At 52.0% G+C, this 20243-nt stretch overlaps 3 protein-coding genes across 3 annotated transcripts in view; 2 read left to right on the top strand and 1 right to left on the bottom strand.

The window, feature by feature from the left end:
- abca1b (ATP-binding cassette, sub-family A (ABC1), member 1B) overlaps positions 1-11747 on the top strand; it is a 35943-nt gene extending 24196 nt beyond the window's left edge. Inside the window, exons 31-49 of the mRNA XM_081611974.1 lie at positions 483-577; positions 654-686; positions 764-869; positions 951-1025; positions 1882-2051; positions 2137-2314; positions 2382-2497; positions 2905-3049; positions 3118-3241; positions 3312-3441; positions 3518-3644; positions 3722-3784; positions 3884-3990; positions 4075-4216; positions 4300-4434; positions 4586-4689; positions 4814-4906; positions 10767-11010; positions 11093-11747. Coding sequence (XP_081468100.1) covers positions 483-577; positions 654-686; positions 764-869; positions 951-1025; positions 1882-2051; positions 2137-2314; positions 2382-2497; positions 2905-3049; positions 3118-3241; positions 3312-3441; positions 3518-3644; positions 3722-3784; positions 3884-3990; positions 4075-4216; positions 4300-4434; positions 4586-4689; positions 4814-4906; positions 10767-11010; positions 11093-11230 — 2325 coding nt within the window. The 3' untranslated portion in view covers positions 11231-11747. The remainder of the gene's footprint in view (positions 1-482; positions 578-653; positions 687-763; positions 870-950; positions 1026-1881; positions 2052-2136; positions 2315-2381; positions 2498-2904; positions 3050-3117; positions 3242-3311; positions 3442-3517; positions 3645-3721; positions 3785-3883; positions 3991-4074; positions 4217-4299; positions 4435-4585; positions 4690-4813; positions 4907-10766; positions 11011-11092) is intronic.
- Positions 11748-12216: 469 nt separating this feature from the next.
- nipsnap3a (nipsnap homolog 3A (C. elegans)) lies at positions 12217-15490 on the bottom strand. The gene is made up of 6 exons (XM_008420965.3): positions 15332-15490; positions 13903-14110; positions 13638-13799; positions 12740-12889; positions 12552-12638; positions 12217-12485 (listed from the first exon to the last, which is right to left on the bottom strand). Exons 1-6 carry the CDS (start codon positions 15401-15403, stop codon positions 12409-12411), a joined length of 756 nt encoding a protein of 251 aa, XP_008419187.1. The 5' UTR covers positions 15404-15490; the 3' UTR covers positions 12217-12408.
- A 263-nt stretch (positions 15491-15753) lies between these two features.
- noa1 (nitric oxide associated 1) lies at positions 15754-20221 on the top strand. Its single transcript, XM_008420966.3, has 9 exons — positions 15754-16023; positions 16683-17630; positions 17705-17869; positions 17943-18047; positions 18119-18210; positions 19152-19283; positions 19353-19469; positions 19545-19662; positions 19737-20221. The coding sequence occupies exons 1-9, from the start codon at positions 15849-15851 to the stop codon at positions 19937-19939; spliced, it is 2055 nt and encodes a 684-aa protein (XP_008419188.1). The 5' UTR covers positions 15754-15848; the 3' UTR covers positions 19940-20221.
- Positions 20222-20243: the final 22 nt, after the last annotated feature.

The following is a 20243-nucleotide window of genomic DNA, read 5'->3' as shown; positions in this document are numbered from 1 at the left end:
TGATTCCCTCTGAGAACCGGTTCTGGACCAAAACGGAACAGAACCACCTGCTGCTGCCATCTAGTGGAACAACAAGCAAACTACAGCAGGAAGTGATGAACCGTTTCAGAACCATTTTTAAATTAATCAATACTGTTACTGATGATGAATAAAAACTCCATCAAATAAATGAACTCGTTTATTTATGCATTTATTTCTTAACTTTTGTATTTTGTAAAGCTATGTTGGGTGTTTTATGGACTTTTAGTTTTAATTTTTTTTTCAGGCTTTAATATTTCTTGGTATAGTCAAAGTAGGGGGCAGGGTTTTAAAAAATAAAATCCATGAAATACGTAAAGTAGCTTAACAAAACATTATAATGTGATAAATAAATAACGCTGTTTTTATTTGATGGGTTCATTTATTTAATGTAGTTATTAATGATCGAGTGACCCGGTTCTTTGTGGGTCCGGCGGTTCTGTTCATGTTCTGTTTGGGTCCAGATGAAGCTGAGCAGCTCAGACGCTCTGCAGAACCTGACAGGACGGAACGTCTCGGACTACCTGGTGAAGACATACGCTGACATCATCGGGAAGAGGTGAGCCAATCAGCACTCACCTGGATAAACTCACCTGAGCAGCTGCTGGACTCAAAGCTTTCTGTCCCCTCTGCAGCCTGAAGAACAAAGTGTGGGTCAACGAGTTCAGGTGTGGTTCTGGTTCTGCTTCAGACGGTTCAGTCGGACCCGGGTCGCCAGCCGCTCAGGTGTTCTCTCTGTCTGCAGGTACGGAGGCTTCTCATTGGGCGCCAGGAGCACACAGGTCCTTCCTGCAGCCAATGAGGTCGACGACGCCATCGAGAGAGTCCGAAAGGTCTTTGAGTTACAGAAGGTCAGGCCAGAACCAGAACATTCTGAACCTCAGAGGCGGTTCTGCTGGTCCTCCAGGAATGAAACTAGACTTTTTCCGCAGGATTCTGCTGCTGACCGGTTCCTGGACAATCTGTCCGGCTTCATCAACGGCCTGGACACCAAGAACAACGTGAAGGTAAGACCGGAACCGGGTTCTGCTCCGGTTCTGTCTGGCCTTCTCCCAGGAAGAGTTTTAACCCGAGTGCAAACAAACCGTCTGAAGCGATCCTGACGGGTTCAGGAAAACGGAAAAGAGGTTTTTGTTTTGACAGCCTTCCTGATGACCATATTTGGATGGTTTCACCAAAGCTACGTTGCTAGCAGCAGCTTGTTGTTGGCGCTCATTCAGGTTCTGCAGTATTACAGCCATAATCGGTTCTGGAGCAGGTCCAAACCTTTTTCTGCCACCATGTTGGTTCTGTTGAGCTGCAGAGGTGTAGAGGTGAGGAGGTTCAACGAGGCTCAGAGGTGGAGCTGCAGTTCAATTGGTTCAGGTGAAACTGGGCTCAGGTCAGTTCTGCTGCTGGTTCCAAACCCAGAAGGTTCGGTCAGCAGCAGGTAAACCTTCTGCTGTCTAATCAACACTCTGAGGAGGCCGAGGTCAGACAAACACCTGGCAGAGTGAGACCTGAGCTGACTGACAAGCTACACCGACAGGTGGATGGACTGGTGGACCTAGAGGTAGACCTAGAGGTGGACGGACTGGTGGACCTAAAGGTGGACGGACGGGTGGACCTAAAGGTGGACGGACGGGTGGACCTACAGGTGGACGGACAGGTGGACCTACAGGTCGACGGATAGGTGGACCTACAGGTCGACGGACAGGTGGACCTACAGGTGGACCAACGGGTAGATGGACAGGTGGACCTACAGGTGGACCGACAGGAGGACATACAGGTGGACATACAGGTGGACCGACGGGTGGACCTACAGGTGGACCTACAAGTGGACCGACAGGTTTACTACAGGTGTGTCCTCCTGACTGTCCTCAGATCTGGTTCAACAACAAAGGTTGGCACAGCGTGGCGTCCTTCATCAACGTGATGAGCAACGGCGTCCTGAGAGCCAACTTGCCGCCAGGTGCAGAGCCTGGTCGCTATGGCATCACTTCCTTCAACCACCCGCTCAACCTGACCAAGGAGCAGCTGTCCCAGGTGGCGCTGTGAGTACACACACCTGGACACACACCTGGAGGAAAAACACCTGAGTGAAGCCCACCTGTTGTTGTTTTTGCTGCTGGTTTCCAGGGTAACAACCTCGGTGGACGTCCTGGTGTCCATCTGCGTGATCTTCGCCATGTCCTTCGTCCCGGCCAGCTTCGTAGTCTTCCTCATCCAGGAGCGCGTCAGCAAAGCCAAACACATGCAGTTCATCAGCGGCGTGCATCCGCTGCTCTACTGGCTGGCCAACTTCACCTGGGACATGGTGAGGTCACTAAGCCCCGCCCCCGCCGCCCAGCCACGCCCGCTGACGTCTCTGTCTCTCTCCGCAGTGCAACTACTGCGTCCCGGCAACGCTCGTCATCCTCATCTTCATCTGCTTCCAGCAGAAGGCCTACGTCTCGTCCAGCAACCTGCCGGTTCTGGCACTGCTGCTGCTGCTCTACGGGTCAGAACCGCTCAGAACCACACAGAATTTGCATCAGTGTTACATGAAATAATCTGCCAGTGGAACCTAGTTTTTCATCGAAGCTTTACCAGCCCTCACCTGTCCTGCTCCAGGTTTTATTGAGGGAAGAGTTTCTTATCCATCGCGTCTCCAGCGCAGTGCATGCTGGGAAATGCGGTCCGATCAGTTCATAAAATGGACGCCAAAGAACAGGGAGAAAGTCAGAGAAATAAACGACGGGAAGATGAAGAGTCCAAATGCAGGAGACGATGGAAAGACTTGCTCTAGCTTAAAACCAGAACTGTTGGTTCTGGCTGTGGTACCCGGCCCAGTTGTGGTTCTAGTATCACTTCTGGTTGTGGTATTAGACCCGGTTCTGGTTCTGACAGTCTGTGTCTGCTCTCCAGCTGGTCCATCACGCCCCTCATGTACCCGGCCTCCTTCTTCTTCAAGATCCCCAGCACGGCCTACGTGGTCCTGACCAGCGTCAACATCCTCATCGGCATCAACGGCAGCATCTCCACCTTCGTCATGGAGCTGTTCGGCGACCACGTGAGTCTTCCTCTCGCCTGGCCTTCAGGTGGAGCGCGGGCGTAGCTCTGACTTCCTGTTTCCTGCAGGAGATCGGCGGCATCAACGACATCCTGAAGAACGTCCTGCTGGTCTTCCCTCACTTCTGCCTCGGCCGCGGCCTCATCGACATGGTGAAGAACCAGGCGATGGCCGACGCCCTTGAGAGATTTGGTGAGACGCAGCTCCCGGCTAGAGGTGTTCCCCCACCTGGGCCAGGTACATGACTGCTGCTGTGTTCCAGGTGAGAACAGGTTCCGGTCGCCCCTGGAGTGGGACATGGTGGGAAAGAACCTGTTCGCCATGGCGGTGGAGGGCGTGGTCTTCTTCATCATCACCATCCTCATCCAGTACAGGTTCTGCATCAAGCCCAGGTGAGGTCTGGTTCTGATCCTCACTGGAAGCTCACCTGGGTCAGTTTGATGCTACCTGGAGTGTTTCTGTGTGAAGGCCTGTCAGTAAACTCACCAAACTGGGACCACTGGGAGAGGAGGACGAGGACGTGGCGCGCGAGAGACACCGCATCGTCCAGGGCCTGGGACAGGGGGACATCCTGGAGCTCCGGCAGCTCACCAAGGTCTGGACAGGTCCAACACCTGGACAGGTCCAACACCTGGAATGGTTGAAACACCTGACCCGGTCTTTGTCCTCCAGGTGTTCAAGCGGAAGCAGAAGCCAGCGGTGGACCGGCTGTGTGTCGGGATTCCTCCTGGAGAGGTGAGGCTGACTTCCTGCTGCAGGTGGAGAACCAGAACCTGCTGCTGACTTACATCCTGTCTGTCTGGTTCTGTTGGGTTCTGCCTGGTTCTGGTCCAGTGCTTCGGTCTGCTTGGTGTGAATGGAGCTGGGAAAACCACAACCTTCAAGATGCTGACAGGAGACACCCTGGTGACCAGCGGAGAGGCCTTCCTGTCCGGCAAGAGGTGAGGGACCCGCTGGGTCCACCAACACCACCTGGGGGCGCTGTGGGACAGGAAGTGATCATCCTGCTTCCTGTGTCTCTGCAGCATCCTGCGGGAGATCGAGGACGTCCACCGGAACATGGGCTACTGCCCTCAGTTCAACGCCATCAACGAGCTGCTGACGGGAAGAGAGCACCTGGAGCTGTACGCCGTCCTCAGAGGCGTCCCAGAGCGGGAGGTCTGCGACGTGAGTCCCGGTCACACCTGGTGACACACCTGCTGGGCGGGGCTGTGGTGCTGGCCTCTGATTGGCTGTTGTTTTGTTGGCAGGTGGCGGAGTGGGGCATCAGAAAGCTGAGTCTCCTGAAGTACGCCGATAAGAGAGCAGGAAGCTACAGCGGAGGAAACCTGAGGAAGCTGTCCACTGCCATTTCTCTGATCGGAGCGCCCCCTGTGGTCTTCTTGGTAAAACATACCGCCTCCATGCTCAGCAGCGGCTGCAGATCAACACACACACACACACACACACACACACACACACACACACACCAAGTAGCAGAAGAAGAGCTTCAGGTGTGATCAGGATGCCCCGCCCCCTCCTCCACCTGTTCTGCAGGACGAGCCGACCACAGGGATGGACCCCAGGGCCCGACGGGCCCTTTGGAACTGCATCCACAGCGTCATCAAGCAGGGCCGCTCCATCGTCCTCACCTCACACAGGTGAGACGTCCTCAGTGTGTCTTCAGTCTGTCCCAGCAGAGGGACGGAGGACAGCGTCACTGACTGTGTGTGTGTGTGTGTGTGTGTGTGTGTGTGTGTGTGTGTGTGTGTGTGTGCACTGCAGCATGGAGGAGTGTGAGGCTCTCTGCACCAGGATGGCCATCATGGTGAACGGCAGGTTCCGATGTCTCGGCAGCGTCCAACACCTGAAGAACAGGTAATGCAGCTGGATTTCAGAATAAGAGCTCTTAGTTTTTAGAGGTCTGTCATCCCTACTGACTGCCAGCAGGTGGTGCTGAGAGCAAAATCAACAGAGTCACACCTGTGACGTATCGGCTGATTAGTCACGGGCTGAAACGTCGTCCGGAGCTCCGTTCCTCTTGGCTTCTCGGCGGCGGTTTGTTTTCACGGCCTTTCGGCTCCTGGGTCATTTCGCCGTCGTTGGACTGATTGCCTGTCGACTGGAGAAGCGCTGCATCTCCTTTACACCTGCTCAGCTTCTTCTGACCACTGTGTTGATTCACACACTGGAGCTGAACTAACAGTGTTAGCCTGTCCAGGTGTGCTGCTTCACTTTGAGCTAGCATCTCGCTCCCTCTCCCAATCATAGCCTGTCCCTCTGCCTCTGGTTGGACTCACTTCAGTTTCGGACATGGATAGATCTCACTGTTGTGCAGGTTGTGAGGCTGCCCTGCAGGCACATGACGACCTCATGGTGCCCGCCTGGGCGTCACCTGGTGGAGGCCCCGTCAGAAACCTGCCCTGTGCGGCTGGTCCAGTGGCGCCCCGAGTGTGGTGCTGACCTTCCGCTTTCTGTCCAGGTGGCCAGGCCGAGGCGCTCCAAGCGCCGGACTGAGGCTGGTGGGCATTTTCTTAACCTACATATAAAGGACCACAGGCATGATTTTTCAAACCAAGCTTTCATGAAGGAGAAGACGCAGCGGACCGGTCCAGCAAGCTGCCCACTGCGCATTCTGATAACTTTCAGCCTTTTGTTTTCAGAGATAAGGAGGTTCTGCCTCTGCACACAGGTCACCAGGCGATTTCTCACAGGAGCATTCTGCTGTTAGAAATGATCAGACTTTCTGTCAATGTGGGTTAAAAGCTTACACAGCATTGATTCATACACTATTAATGTAAGAGTGACACATCACATTTCTAACAGAGGCCACAGTGTCTGTGGCTCCTTCCATGAAGAGGGCAGCTCAGTCTGCAGAATCGGCGCAGGTGAAATCCCTTTGTCAGGTTTGCCAGCTGGATTGCCAGCTTTAGGAGTGAAGAGGAGGGACAGTCATCTCAAGCTGTGCAGACTGGCTCACGCTCTTCATCTCAAAGTGCAGCTAGTGGGCCAGGTGACCGCTCTATGTGGGAGCTGGAGGCCTTTTCCAGAAAGATCGGCTTCCCTGCCCGCCATCCTGAGCGAATGCATCTCACGATACGAGTTGCCTGCTTGGAGAAGAGCTGCCTGATTCCATCTCAGCCACTTTGCTTTCTGTGTTTTTAGGTTCGTCCTCCATGACGGCTTACCTGTCTGTGTAAAGGGTGAATGACATACTTGTTACAGAGACCAGAAACCAAAAGTTTCCACCACTGGGTGGCAGTGATGTGGCATCAGTTGTTTAATAAGTTCTAATGAGCAGAAGAAGAAACCAGCCGCAAACGGTACTGGAAACCATAGACCAGTGGTTCTTAACCTGGGTTCGGTCTCAGGGGTTCTGTGGAGCCTCTGCCGCGGAGGTAAAGACTCACCTGTGTAAAGTCGTGATGACGCCCCGCTTTGCCATCACTTGATGCAGAGGATCACATTACATTGCTGAGCCAATCAGAGGATCACGTTACATTGCTGAGCCAATCAGAGGATCACGTTACATTGCTGAGCCAATCAGAGCTGCGGAGGAGCCCTGATTGGAGGAGCTCCTCTCAGCAGGGATTTGAACTTGTGTCTTTATTAACTTCAGCAAAACTCACAGTTTTTACCAAGTTCTGTAGCTTTCGGTGAACTTCTAAATCTGCCCCTAGTCGCATCTTTTCAGGCCTGCTACTGCCTCTAGTGGCCTGGGTGAGGTAACACAACTAATATAATTACATTAATAAATCAGAATACCGCAAAGTCTTCATTATTATTAATTTCTCATTCTCTTAAGAATGTGGAGCTAATTAAATGATCTAAAACCTTAAAGTGGTTCCAGTTTCTCTCGATGGCCAACCTGTTGAAACTGGCAGATTTTAAATACCTCTGGTCGTTCCTGGACAGTCAGATCAGCTGAAAACACTGACTATAGTTTGAAGAACTGATCTCAGAGACTCTACCTTTAAGAAGACTTAGTGACCATGGGGTGAAACGACTAGACTCTAGCTGGGTCACTCATATGTCTTGAATTTGGAAAAAAAATCACTTTATTTTCACTGCAGAAGGGTTCAGTGAATGTACATGAATCTGATGGGTTCGGTACCTCAACAAAGGTTAAGAACCACTGAACTAGACATAATATAAGAGTAGACGCCTCATGGATGGCTGCCCCATTTCCTGCGCAGGAGCAGCCAATGCGGGGTCTACGCTTATATTATGTCTATGCTGGAAACCATAGACATGAACACGTAGACGCCTCATGGAGCAGGTCGGCCTGTTGCTGCGATACGTCACAGCGTCCGCCATATTGAATGTGGAATCTGTGCCAGTGAATGGGAGGCCGAGCAAGATGGCGGCGTGAGTGGTCGTTCTTTGCAAGCTCTCCCGAGATTGTCTGGATAAGGAGCTGTTATTGCTGCTTTAACGCAGGGAAGCATTTATTCCGAGACCTTCGTTAAATATTGTGCTTAAAAAAGATGTCCTGAAAACTTCAAATGGCTGCAAGTGGTGAGCGCAAATCCGTCAGCACGGAAAATACACCAACTAAGATGTCGGCTAAAAGTCACAAATCGACTGAAGACCGTGACTTCGCTGAAAACATCATAGCTACTTTAAAGTTGACGATAAACGAGAGAGCGGACGGTCTGCAAGCTAGCAAGAATGATCTCAAAGATTCGGTGGATTATATCCACGCTGAAATGAAAGAAATGCAGGAGAAGATGACAGAAACCTGGCTGTTTCTGACTGAGCAGAGTAATTATGCAGAGCAGGGAGGAGATCAATTATTTTTTAGAGATTATCTGTCTCATGTTAGGACAGAGAAAGTTTTAATACGTATGTAAAATGTATTTTTTAGGTTAGATGCTGCAGCTTTAAGCAGAGGTTCGGTGTGAGAGTCACTACCAGGTGGAGCAGAAGCTGCGCTCCGTCTGTCAAATATTACTACCTGTAGCGTAGCAGCGGTTCAACAGCGAGAGCAGAACCAGCGTCTTACATCGCAGCTCCAAGACTTAAATCATTTAGCGGGTTATTTGCTTAGCTTTCTGACCGTCATGCTAATCCGGGTGAGTGTTTGTAGCTGTGCTGCTTTACCTGCTATCTGATCCTCCATATGTCTTTTTACTGCAGTGAGCCTCGATGTAGCCAAACTCCTCAAGTATGGCATTGTTTTTATGTCGTATTAGCTTCGTTGTGTTGATGCAAACGCCGCAACACGCAAACTTCCCCATTCACTCAGTGCGTCATAGTTATAGTTCCACATGCTTAGGATTTGTTGCTGCGCGTTTGCAGAGTGAAGGAAAGAGGAGACCAGCTGCACAGGCAGGCTGAGAAATGAGAAGCAGGCGATCGGCAACAAGAGCCAATGATCGCCGATCACCGATCATATTCACGGAAATCGGCCGATTATGATCGGTGGCCGATCGATTGGCACACCTCTAGTCTTAGTCATCTTGATGGCACAACGCATATTACAACATAAATTTCCTTTATTTTTTTCTAGAAAATTTCAAAGTTTTTCTGCAGAAATGTGCCGTACTCCTTTTTCATATCTAAAGAAGGAAATATAAAAAAGGAGTATATTCCCGCCAAAAACCTGAGACATTTTCTTGAAAAAAATCATTAAAATGTTTTAAATGTTCACCTTTTCAAATTCAAATGTTCATGTTTTTCTAGAACTGTTCAGTTTTTGGTCCACAGCGGCTCTGAAGCTCCGTGGTTTGGTGAACTTTCATTTTCCTCTTGTTGCTGTTCGATCCAGGAACTTCTGGCCTGTTCAGATGTTTTTATGTGCAGGTTTGCGTACAACTGATGAATAAATCTCCTTGTGCTGTCACGTCTTGGTGTAATTATATTTTATGTTTTTGATAGTAAACCATACATGGATTTGATTTTCAAATGGAACAAGAGCCAGGTCAGCTTGGTAAACCAATAAATGGGCCCCGGGGTCAAAGGTTAAAACCCTGTAGCAGCAGGATCCTCTACTTGGCTGTGCAGTGGGGAGCCAGAATCTAGTTTCTCCATTTCTGCGTGGGGCTCGTAGATCGGCCCAGCCAATGGTCGGCGAATTCCGGTTCGGTTCGGTTCTGCGTTTGGTGCAGTCGGACCTCCAGCGGCTCTGATGTTAAATGGTTTTGTGTTGGCTGCATCTCAGAGCTGCAGGCTCTTCCTGCTCCATCCTGTTGGTTCTGGTGTCACTTTGTGGCCAGACCTTGGGCTGCATGAACCCGGGATTCATAGGACCGTATTTACAGGGAAAAGTTATGACAATTCCACGGGCCCTTGACCAACAGTAAAAATGAAATGTTTCCCCTCCCAGACCAAAACACACATATTTGCCCTGAACCCCCCTGGATCTGCATGAAATGGTTCGTTCCTGCTTGGCGCTCGACTGTGATGCTGTTCAGCTGCAGTCAGTGGAAGACGAGAACGACTGTAGCGGTTACCATGCTGCTAAGAAAAATGATAAAACCAGGTTTTAAAAAAATAGAGGGAGAGAGAGAGGTAAAAGTGTTTATTTATAACCCAGTTTTTCTCCGAGAGGTGAGTAGACTGTGTGAGATTATCAACCATTTAGCATAGTTAGCTTAGCTACAGACTGTTTACCTCATTTTCACAGCATTTAATGAATTAAGGAAAGAAATTACCAACACATTCATATATTCAACTTGTACCTTTTACCACTTAACAGATGAGTCTGTCAGCAGAAGCTCTAACCCACGTCCCTCCTGACCTGTTCTCTCCTAAGTGAATTTAAAGCTGCAGTGTCACTTTTATAAAACATTTCCACATATTTGTTAAAACTGTCATTATGTTGTGACATTATGGTATGAGAAATAATCTGAAAAATTTATTTTCTCTGCTTTCTCCCAGTGCTAGAAACGACCAATCAGAGGCAGGAGAGTTTTAGTGCTGTCAATCACCATCTCATGTGGTGCTGCTCATCCTCCATCCCCCTCGCTCTGTGCTATGCTGCAGCTAGCATAGCCTGTTGTGAATGCTCAGTCTGGTTAGCATAGCTACCAATGTTGGCGGATAAACATTTTTCCTGTAACAATAAGTTGTTTCTCCACCATTAGCACATTTAGCAGTGAGTGAATGAGGATGATTGACAGCACTAAGACCCTCCTCCTGGTTCTGATTGGTTGTTTTTGGTCGCATTACTTTAGCCAACAGTAATTCAGGGAGGAGATGGATTGTTTTCAGATTATCTGTCTCATAAACTGTCACAACATGGTGACAGCTTCAACAAGAATGGAGAAAACATATTTTATTAAAGTTGAACTGCAGCTTGAATAAAATGTGACTACATGACATTTTGAGAAGTCTGGATTGCTTCATGTGTATTTAGCTCGTTGCTTTGACTGTTGTCATGGAGACATTTCAGTATCTAAAACTACTAGAAAACATGTAAGCAGCCAACTTGCAGACTGGATGTGGACTGTTGGATGTTAAATATTGTATCAGTATTGGACCAAAGAAAACAAGGCGAGCCTTTAAAACTGTGACGCTTTTTATGGGTCAATTAGAGTCAAAAACTTGTAACAGCAGCTGCACAGGGGGCCAAAGAATCCTGCTGTGCTCCTGGACATGGTAGCTTTAAATCATCACTGGCCACCAGAGGGCAGTGATGAGTCTGCAAGTCAGTGAGCTGTGTGTGTGTGTGTGTGTGTGTGTGTGTGTGTGTGTGTGTGTGTGTGTGTGTGTGTGTGTGTGTGTGTGTCGTCAGGTTCGGGGACGGTTACACCATCATCCTGCGGGTGGCGGGGCCCGACCCGGACCTGCGTCCCGTCATGAAGTTCATAGAGAGCGAGCTGAGCGGCAGCACGCTGAAGGAGAAGCATCGCAACATGCTGCAGTACCAGCTGCCCTCCTCGCTCTCCTCGCTCGCCCACATCTTCTCCACCTTCGCCAACAACAAGGACGCGCTGCGGATCGAGGACTACTCCGTCACCCAGACCACCTTGGACCAGGTGAGGGTCCGCACACCTGGACAGGTAAACCTGGACTGGAAGGTGACGGGGCTGATGGGAAAAGTGTTTTTTGTGCTCTCAGGTGTTTGTGAACTTTGCGAAGGACCAGAGTGACGACTACCTGTCCAAAGATACGTCAGTGAGGCGGAAGGAAGTGATCATCGACGTCCCGGCGCCGAGCTCCGCCTGTGGCGGTGCGGAGGGCGAGAGCGTCATGTGACGCCGGGAGGCGGGACTTCACCTGGACTCGACCTGCAGCGAAGGACACGCCCCCTCCTCACCCGCTCTGGGCGGCGGCGCCTCCTGCCGCCCGATGCGGGTCAACGCAGTGATTCGCTGAACACTTGAACCCGATGAAGAATCCCAATCATTTCAAACTGATCACTTTTTATCCACTTTGATTCCGTTCTTAGTGTCCAATTTTATTTATATTTGTAGCTGGAACAGGATCATTTATTCTGATGTTTTATTTTGGCGGGGTCCATGCCGTTTCCTGTCTTAGCAGCCAATCAGAAGCCTGATTTAAATTTCTTTTAAAGATGATGGGCTGGAAGCAGCCATTACCTCATCAGGCCTGGAAGCTGCAGGACTGATCTGTGATCTGATTGGTCGCCTGACTGCAGCACTTTGTGTTCCAGTCTGTTTGCACTGGTTCTGATCCGATCAGCATGTTGTACTGTTGATGGAAGAAGAGCTGTTACAGCCCAACTAGCAGAATAAACCTCATGAAACCTCGACGCCGCCTCCGTCTGCTGCTCAACACACACACACACACACACACACACACCACGGTTCTGGTTCTGGTCCAAACTGAGAAACTTGGCGATGTGATTTAAGAACTCCCTGGATTTGGAAGCTGAGCCCGACCCGTCCCCGTCCTTCCAGGTTCTGTTGGCTCATGAAGACGCCTCTCGTTTCGTTTCAGTTTCATTTCATCTCGTTAGTTTTATGAACATCAGGCACAAAGTTCATCCAACTCATGAAGACGGGAACATTTTTGGACAATTGGCTTAAAAAGTTAAAACATGGCCGTCATCCTGAAGTGGCTGATGGGAAAATATGAAAAACTTCTGTGAAAGGTGTGGATTTTTTAATGTTTCAGATTCTGTATAAAATGATTTTCAGTCGTTATTTTTAGACGATGAAATGAATAACGGAGCTGCAGCTAACCAATCGTTAGCCCTGTGTTGTCATGGAAACGTCACATCGTAAAGAAGAATTTATTGCAGAAAATATTTCCAACAGTTTGTTGTTGAGCAGCATGTGGATCAGAACCTCAGCAGAACTTTGGGGTCACAGTGGTCGGCTGCTGTGATTGGTCCGTCCAGGGCAGGAGGCGGAGCCTAGGTCAGGCCTGAATGAGAAGAGTGGATGAGTCGCCATGGAGACGGCAGGACGTTACTTCATGGGGGAGAAAGGACAGGGGAACATGAGCTGGTTTCTCTGAGAGTCCAGGTGGGCGACGCTGTTCCTGACTGAGAGACGGAGGCAGCAGTTAGCCAGGTCACCTGAGTGATGTCACAGCGGGGGCGGAGTCTTACCTGCTGCTACCACTCTGGCGTCAGTGTGAGCCTTGTGTCGACATTCAGCTCGATGGTCGGCGCTCTCGAACCACCAGAGGGCGTGAACTACGACACCACAAGATCCGGTTAGAGACGCAACGCCTAGAACATCCGGATGAACCGACATCTAGTCGGGTTCTCACAGAACCCGGCTGCGGTTCTGGTACCTCGGTTCAGCAGTCCGAACTCGCTGTGGAACGCCCCCAGCAGCTTCCCGTAACCCGGAGCATCATGAGCCGACATGGCCGCCTGGAAGGCGCCGCCCCAAACAGCCGGGCCCCCAGGGCGCATCTGGAAGGTCGTCAACTCGAACACGCCTGGAACACAGAACCCGTCAGAACCCAGCAGAACCCAACAGAACCCAGCAGAACCCAGCAGAACCCAACAGAACCACCATCAGAACCCGTCAGAACCCAGCAGAACCCAACAGAACCACCATCAGAACCCAACAGAACCCAACAGAACCCAGCAGAACCCAACAGAACCCAACAGAACCCGTCAGAACCCAGCAGAACCCAACAGAACCACCATCAGAACCCGTCAGAACCCAGCAGAACCCAACAGAACCACCGTCAGAACCCAGCAGAACCCAACAGAACCCAGCAGAACCCGTCAGAACCCAGCAGAACCCAACAGAACCACCATCAGAACCACCAGCAGAACCCAGCGCTCTGTTCCCTCATAAGTTTGTGGATTTATGATAAAATGTTTTGACTGACCCGTTCTGCCTGTCAGATCCTCGCTGAGCTGCTGTCTGACGAAATGCACCGAAGACGACCAATCAGAGCCAGGAGGTGGGGCTTAGCGCTGTCAATCATCCTCATGTACTTGCTGCTAAATGTGTAACTTACTGTTACAGGAAAACTGTTTATCCACCATCATCTGTGGCTATGCTAACTAGCCTTAGCGTTCACAACATGCTATGACAGCTGCAGCGTAGCAGGGGGGACGAGCAGCGCCACACAGTGTGATTGACAGCACTAAGACCCTCCTCCTCCTGGCTCTGATTGGTTGTTTAGAACCGGTGACCCGGTCAGGCCAGGTGGGCCGGTGGGCGGGGCCTACCTCCCTGCTGGGGGGGGCTCTGCAGGCGGCTCCAGGGGACCAGGTAGGAAACCTCGTTGTCCTGCGCCGTCAGCAGCGGCAAGGCCTTGGAGATGTACTCTGAGATCCAGGAGGGGTCCTGAGCCAGGGCTGCCCGCACAGCTGCCCGCTGGGAGTAACTGTCTGAGAGGAGGGGGGGTTAGACCCAAACATCTGGAACCAGAACCTCCTGATCTGAGGTTTTTATCTAGGAATTTTAAAAAAGCCTAACAGGAAGTGTCCTCACCATACTGCCATATATGGAAGACCTTGTTGAGGCCGCCGTACTCCACGGTCCAGTAGCCAATCAGCTGGGAGTGGGCGGTGCGCAGGTGGATCTTCTCATTGGTCAGCTTGAGGAAGGCCGAGTTCTGGTCCGGACGGATGCTGTAGGTTCTGAACTCATAGAAGGTTCTCTGCTCCTGCTGGGGTCCGGTGGCCAGGTGGGCTCTGGGCTGCAGAGAGGGGTCGAGAGGTCAAAGGTCTCAGTAAAACTGAAGAGCTTTGTTGTAGGAGATTGAGGAATAAGTGTACCTTATTAATTAGGAAAGCAGAGTCAGACTATTTCCTTCACAAAAAAGTTACATGATCCAAAGAAATGTTGGAAATCAGCTGATCAGGAGCCACTGAGGGACTTTACAGATTTAGTTTGGAATAAAATTGTGTCTGATAAATTAGCTTTTTTAATAATGTTCTGAATAATGTGCTCTGCAGTTCAGAGTCACAAAGATGAAGAATATCCTCCTCTACCTCTGAGGACCTCGCAGCAGCAAACAGGAAGGGGCGGGACGGACCGCTGTCAGCCTCGTACCTCATTTGGAAATGAGACCATTGCACTCCGGAAGTGAAGGGGGCGCTATTTCCTAAATATCCGGGGCCTAACGTTTTCATTTTCTTTTGCAATCTGTCATATATCTTTATCTTTGGGAAGGAGTTTCACTCAACATGTATTTAGACTTCTCTCTTTTATTTACTTCAGCGCAGGTTATAACAAGCAGATTTATTCTTCTTCTGTGAACCTAATTCTGGGTTCACAGAAGAAGAATAATATCTGAAATATCTCGAACCGAACCAGATCCAGTCTCGGTTCTTATCAAATGAAATGAACTTCAGAAAGTTTCATTGAATCATATCAGTTACCCTGGAAACGTGGCAACAACAAACCCGCTCGGCGTGCTGAGGCCTCTGTCGCCCCCTACTGGATGTGGAAGGCAACCGCCGCCCTGTGAGACATGACGGCGCCCCATGACCCACTCTGCGTGGGGGATTCACGTACAAATGGCTAAACAATCCACAGTGGACCCTCAGCTGCTACACACACACACACACACACACACACACACACACACACACACACACACACACACACACACACACACACACACACACACACACACTGTGTTTACAGAACAGCTGAAGGCCATGAGGCGTTCAGGGTCCGCCCCGTCGACTCCAATGGTCCATAGCTGGTTCTGACTTTTTTTCTCCGATCAGCCATTGACACAAACGAACCAAATCGAACCGAACTGCAGATTCTGCAGAGCCAGACAACTTGTGGCTCATGAAGGTTCTACGGCAGAAAACCTGTGACTTCGTTTCGTTACTGTTCTGTTGGTTCTGAACCGACTGTGCTGTGGTTCCTAAGTGTCTGGTCCAAATGGTGCAGGTAAACTCACCTGAGCTACAGCAGCAGCAGTTGTTCCGAATAGGGCCGCTGAAGGCCTCAAAGAACCGAACAGCTTCAACATTTTGACGGTGCAGAACCTGAAGAGATCCCAGAGAACGGCAGCGCAGATCCTCTAAATGCAAGAGGTCCCACTCTGAAGGAGGACTCTCTTCATCTGTGGAGATCCTATGAAAACAGGAGGACTCACTCTGAGAACCGCAGTTTGTTTAATCTGGAGTTTGCCAGAGATCATTTACACAAGATGTCTCACTCCAAAAGAAAAAACAACGTTAATTCCATTGTTATTTGTTTATTAAAATAGGACATTTAAATTGTCTAACAGACAAGAATATCTGCGCATGCGCCTTTTGGTTAATGAGGAATCCTCGTTTATTAAAATCTACCGATAGATGGCGGTAAGGGGAACATAATTTCACAAAAAATAAACAAGTGACGCGTGTGACGTCACATCCGTTGCGGAAGTAAAGCAGCACGGGGACGGTAAGGTGAGCGGTGAGCGGGTGATCATGCTGAAGCTGCTAAAAGTGAGTTTCCGCCGCCAGGTGTGGAGGAGCGTCGGCTCCGCGGCGGCAGGTCGGGGCGCGGCGCGCGGAGCCGCGGCAGCCGCCAGGTGGGCCGGAGTCCGGAGCTGCATCGTGGATACGAACCTGGAGGAACAGTTCGTGTTCCTGGACTGTGCAGGTGAGCAGCTACAGAACCTCCTGCTCTGCTACTTGTTCCGGTACCGGAGCTGGCTGCTAGTCTGACCCGATGTGTGGTTCCGGTTCTGATGCTCCGCTGAACACCTGAGATGTTCTGTAGAACCTTCTAGACCCAGCTTCCCGGATCAGAACTGTTTAGCATTAACAGAACCAGAATGTGTTTCCGGTTTTGTTGGTTCTGGTTCTTTTGGACCTCTCATTGAGTTTTATCTCCACTCAGCTCGGTTCTGGTTCCGAAAGTCCAGTTTCACAGAAAGTATTCACAATGCTTAAGCTTCCCTTCATAAACAAACAGGAGCCTCCTAATCCGGAACCAGAACCCATCTGGTCCAGGAGGTTCTGGTTCCGTCAGAAAACTCAGCCAGAGATTTTATGGGATTTTTTAGATTCATGGCCTAATCAAAGTTTTCAGACTTTTATTGGTTACAAATGTTGAACATGTTTCTTCTTCTTCTCTGAATAATTTGTTGTCACATCAGGAAGTTCTGATCTGCCAGTACCGGCCGTTTGGACCGTTGTGACGTGTCAGTCTGAGCTTTGATCAGCTGACCACATCGGATGAATCTGATTGGACGGAATCAGGAGGTTCTGCTGCTGGTTCTGTTGGGTCAGCCTGACTCTTGTTCTCTCCTGTTTCAGGTCTGGAGGAGGAACCTGATAAGGAGCAGCAGTTCCGCGTCGCCCCAGGTTCTGGTTCTGGGTCCAGGTCTGGTTCTGACCGTCAGCACCGGACCCACCTGAGGGCACTGGAGCAGCAGCTGCATGTGCTGAGAGACGGAGCCTGGCAGGGGCCGGAGCCAGACTCCTTCATGGAGTTCCAGGATGAGGACTTCCCGCTGGACGAGCGCCTCATAAAGTCCCAGAAGAAGAAGAAGAAGAGGAAGGGGGCGGAGCCTAAGGGCGAGCACCGCGTGTTTGGGACGGCGGACGCAGGCGTTGCGGTCAGCGACACCAGCTGCTCCGGCTGCGGCGCCCTGCTGCACTGCGCCGCCGCCGACCTGCCCGGCTTCCTGCCCAGCGAGAAGTTCAAGGTTCTCATGGCGACGGGGAAACTGGGCGGAGCCACCTGCCAGCGCTGCCACCTGCTCACCCACCACCACAAGGCGCTGCACCTGCAGCTGCCCCGGGACCAGTACCGGGACGTGGTGCGGCGGGTCCGGGCCCGGAAGGCGCTGGTGCTGCTGGTGGTGGACCTGCTGGACCCGCCGGGCTCCCTGGTTCCAGACCTGCCGGACCTGGTGGGCACCAACAAGCAGGTGGTGGTTCTGGGCAACAAGGTGGACCTGCTGCCCGCCGACGCGCCCAACTACCTGCAGCGCCTGAAGCGGCGCCTGGCGCGGTGCTGCCAGGACGCCGGGTTTGGGACGCAGGTGGCCGACCTCCACCTGATCAGCGCCAAGACGGGCTTCGGGCTGGAGGCGCTGGTCTCCGCCCTGCAGCGCTCCTGGAGCTACAAGGGCGACGTGTTCCTGGTGGGCGGAGCCAATGTCGGCAAGTCCACGCTGTTCAACGCGCTGCTGGAGTCCGACTACTGCCGGTCCGCGGCCGCCAGCGCCCTGCGCAGGGCCACCATCTCCCCCTGGCCCGGTACGTAACCAGAACCAGAACCGCTGCCGCCGCTGCGCCAGGCTGACCCGCTGTGTCTCCCGCGATGCGTTCAGGGACCACTCTGGAGCTGCTGAAGTTCCCCATCACCAACCCGACTCCTTACCGCATGTTCCGGCGACAGAACCGCCTGAAGGAGGCGCTGCAGCAGACGGAGGCAGAGCTACCGGCCGACGAGCTGCGGCGGCTGCAAAGGCTCGGTCGCCATGGATACCTAGTGGGTAAGGAGGGGGCGGAGCCATGTGGCCGGGGGCGGAGCCACGTGGGTCTCTGATCACCTGCTCACCTGTCCAGGTCGGGTCGGTCAGACGTTCCGGTCCGGTGAATCCAGAAGCGATGAGATCCAGTTTGATCCGGACAGCCTGGCGTTTGGCGAAGACGGAGGTTCACAGAAGGGAGGTAGGTTCTGATCCAGTTCTGATCGGGTTCTGACTGAACCAGTTCTAACCCGGTTCTGACTCCTCCATCAGCTGCCGTCGGGTCACATGACGAACCGAACGCCAGCGATCTGAAAGACGCCCACTGGCTCTACGACACGCCGGGAATCCTGAGAGAGAGAGACGTGAGCCGCCCTTCCTCACCCAGCTCCTCTTCCTCACCCAGCTCCTCTTCCTCACTCAGCTCCTCTTCCTCACCCAGCTCCTCTTCCTCACCCAGCTCCTCTTCCTCACCCAGCTCCTCTTCCTCACTCAGCTCCTCTTCCTCGCCCAGCTCCTCTTCCTCGCCCCGCTCCTCTTCCTCACCCAGCTCCTCTTCCTCACTCAGCTCCTCTTCCTCACTCAGCTCCTCTTCCTCACCCAGCTCCTCTTCCTCACCCAGCTCCTCTTCCTCACTCAGCTCCTCTTCCTCACCCAGCTCCTCTTCCTCACTCAGCTCCTCTTCCTCACTCAGCTCCTCTTCCTCACCCAGCTCCTCTTCCTCACCCAGCTCCTCTTCCTCACTCAGCTCCTCTTCCTCACTCAGCTCCTCTTCCTCACCCAGCTCCTCTTCCTCACTCAGCTCCTCTTCCTCACTCAGCTCCTCTTCCTCACCCAGCTCCTCTTCCTCACCCAGCTCCTCTTCCTCACTCAGCTCCTCTTCCTCACTCAGCTCCTCTTCCTCACCCAGCTCCTCTTCCTCACCCAGCTCCTCTTCCTCACTCAGCTCCTCTTCCTCACCCAGCTCCTCTTCCTCACCCAGCTCCTCTTCCTCGCCCCGCTCCTCTTCTTCACTCAGCTCCTCTTCCTCGCCCCGCTCCTCTTCCTCACTCAGCTCCTCTTCCTCTTCATCTCAAATAACTTTAAAATGTTTATTTGATCACATCTTAAAAAATAAAACATGTTTTTAATTCCAACCTGTGATTTTAAAAATTAAACTTGATATAAAAATGTAATTATTTGTCTGATTCTGATTAATTGGAAAACATTGTTAGACATTTTGAATCTATAAAAGTGAAATCTCGACCTTTTTATTCACAATGTTTTTCTGAATCCACTTCCTGTTCCTGCTCTCTGGACTCCTCAGATCCTCCAGCTGCTGGAGGACCAGGAGGTCCGATCGGTGGTTCCGACCCGCGCCATCGTTCCCCGGACCTTCGTCCTGAAACCCGGAATGACTCTGTTTGTCGGAGCGCTGGCCCGGATCGACTTCCTGCAGGTAGGAAGGGGTTAACTGATGAGCTGATTGGCTAACGATGGACGCCTGGGTAATGGCCGCCGACTGCAGGGCAGGAAGTCCTGCTGGTTTTCTGTTCTGGCCTCCAGTCAGGTCCCAGTTCACGTCACCGGTCTGGATAAAGCCGCCAGCGTCTATGAGCGACACGCCGGCCACGCCCTGCTGGGGGTGAGTCACATGACCCCACTGTGACCTCAGTGGTCTCGGTGCCGTGTGTCATGTCTGGCTCCGTGCTGCGTTCAGGTGCCTGCAGGCGGGTCGGAGAGGATGCAGCGTTTTCCTGCGCTGGTTCCTCAGGACTTCAGTCTGGAGGGTCGAGGTTACCTGGAGGCCGCCGCTGACATCACGCTGTCATCAGCAGGTAAGCCCCGCCCCCGCCTGCAGCCGCCAGGCTGGCTCTGATCCCCTCTCACCTGCGTGTCGTCTGTCTGTCAGGTTGGGTCGCCGTGACGGCGATGTCCGGTGAGCGGGTGGAGCTGCGGGTTCACGGCCCGGAGGCGGCGGGCTTCGGCCTGCGGACGCCGCCGCTGCTGCCTCACGTCGCTTCGCTGAAAGGAGAGCGGCTTCCAAAGTCGGCCGCCTACAAACCGCTGAGGGCCGCCGGCCAGATCCACAACCTGAAGCCCAGCAGGAACTGAGGCTGACGCACCTGGACAGGTGGGGGCGGGGCCACCTTGGAACTGCCTTCCCTGTTACCGTGGTAACGGAGGCTGATGAGACCTTGAACGAAGACAAATCCATCTGAACTTTACCTCTGATCTCTGTTACCGTGGTAACGGGTTCTGATGGCTCTGTTATTCCACCAGTGATACCAGAACATGTTCTGATAAACTGTCGGTGAACCAAAGCGGTTCTGATGCCGGAGCGGGTCTGTGGTTCTGATCCACACTTGTGTTTAGTAAAAATGAGACGGAACCAGACAGAGTGAGGTCTTTACTGTTT

Source organism: Poecilia reticulata, chromosome 10 (assembly GCF_904066995.2).
Source record: "Poecilia reticulata chromosome 10, P_reticulata-male-v2, whole genome shotgun sequence".
NCBI classification, from domain to species: domain Eukaryota; kingdom Metazoa; phylum Chordata; class Actinopteri; order Cyprinodontiformes; family Poeciliidae; genus Poecilia; species Poecilia reticulata.
Note: the sequence above shows the minus strand (reverse complement) of the source record. Positions and strands in the feature narration are given on the sequence as shown.

What these genes read in the sequence shown, in the direction of transcription:
- noa1 (XM_008420966.3), top strand. Translation starts at nt 15,849, where the DNA reads ATGCTGAAGCTGCTAAAAGTGAGTTTCCGCCGCCAGGTGTGGAGGAGC. An exon ending in CACCATCTCCCCCTGGCCCG is followed by an intron (nt 17,631 to 17,704) that starts GTACGTAACCAG and finishes CGATGCGTTCAG; the next exon opens with GGACCACTCTGGAGCTGCTG. An exon ending in CCGGCCACGCCCTGCTGGGG is followed by an intron (nt 19,470 to 19,544) that starts GTGAGTCACATG and finishes TGCTGCGTTCAG; the next exon opens with GTGCCTGCAGGCGGGTCGGA.
- nipsnap3a (XM_008420965.3), bottom strand. Translation starts at nt 15,403, where the DNA reads ATGTTGAAGCTGTTCGGTTCTTTGAGGCCTTCAGCGGCCCTATTCGGA. An exon ending in GAGCCCCCCCCAGCAGGGAG is followed by an intron (nt 12,890 to 13,637) that starts GTAGGCCCCGCC and finishes TCTGTGTTCCAG; the next exon opens with GCGTGTTCGAGTTGACGACC. An exon ending in GTTCGGACTGCTGAACCGAG is followed by an intron (nt 12,639 to 12,739) that starts GTACCAGAACCG and finishes GTGGTGTCGTAG; the next exon opens with TTCACGCCCTCTGGTGGTTC.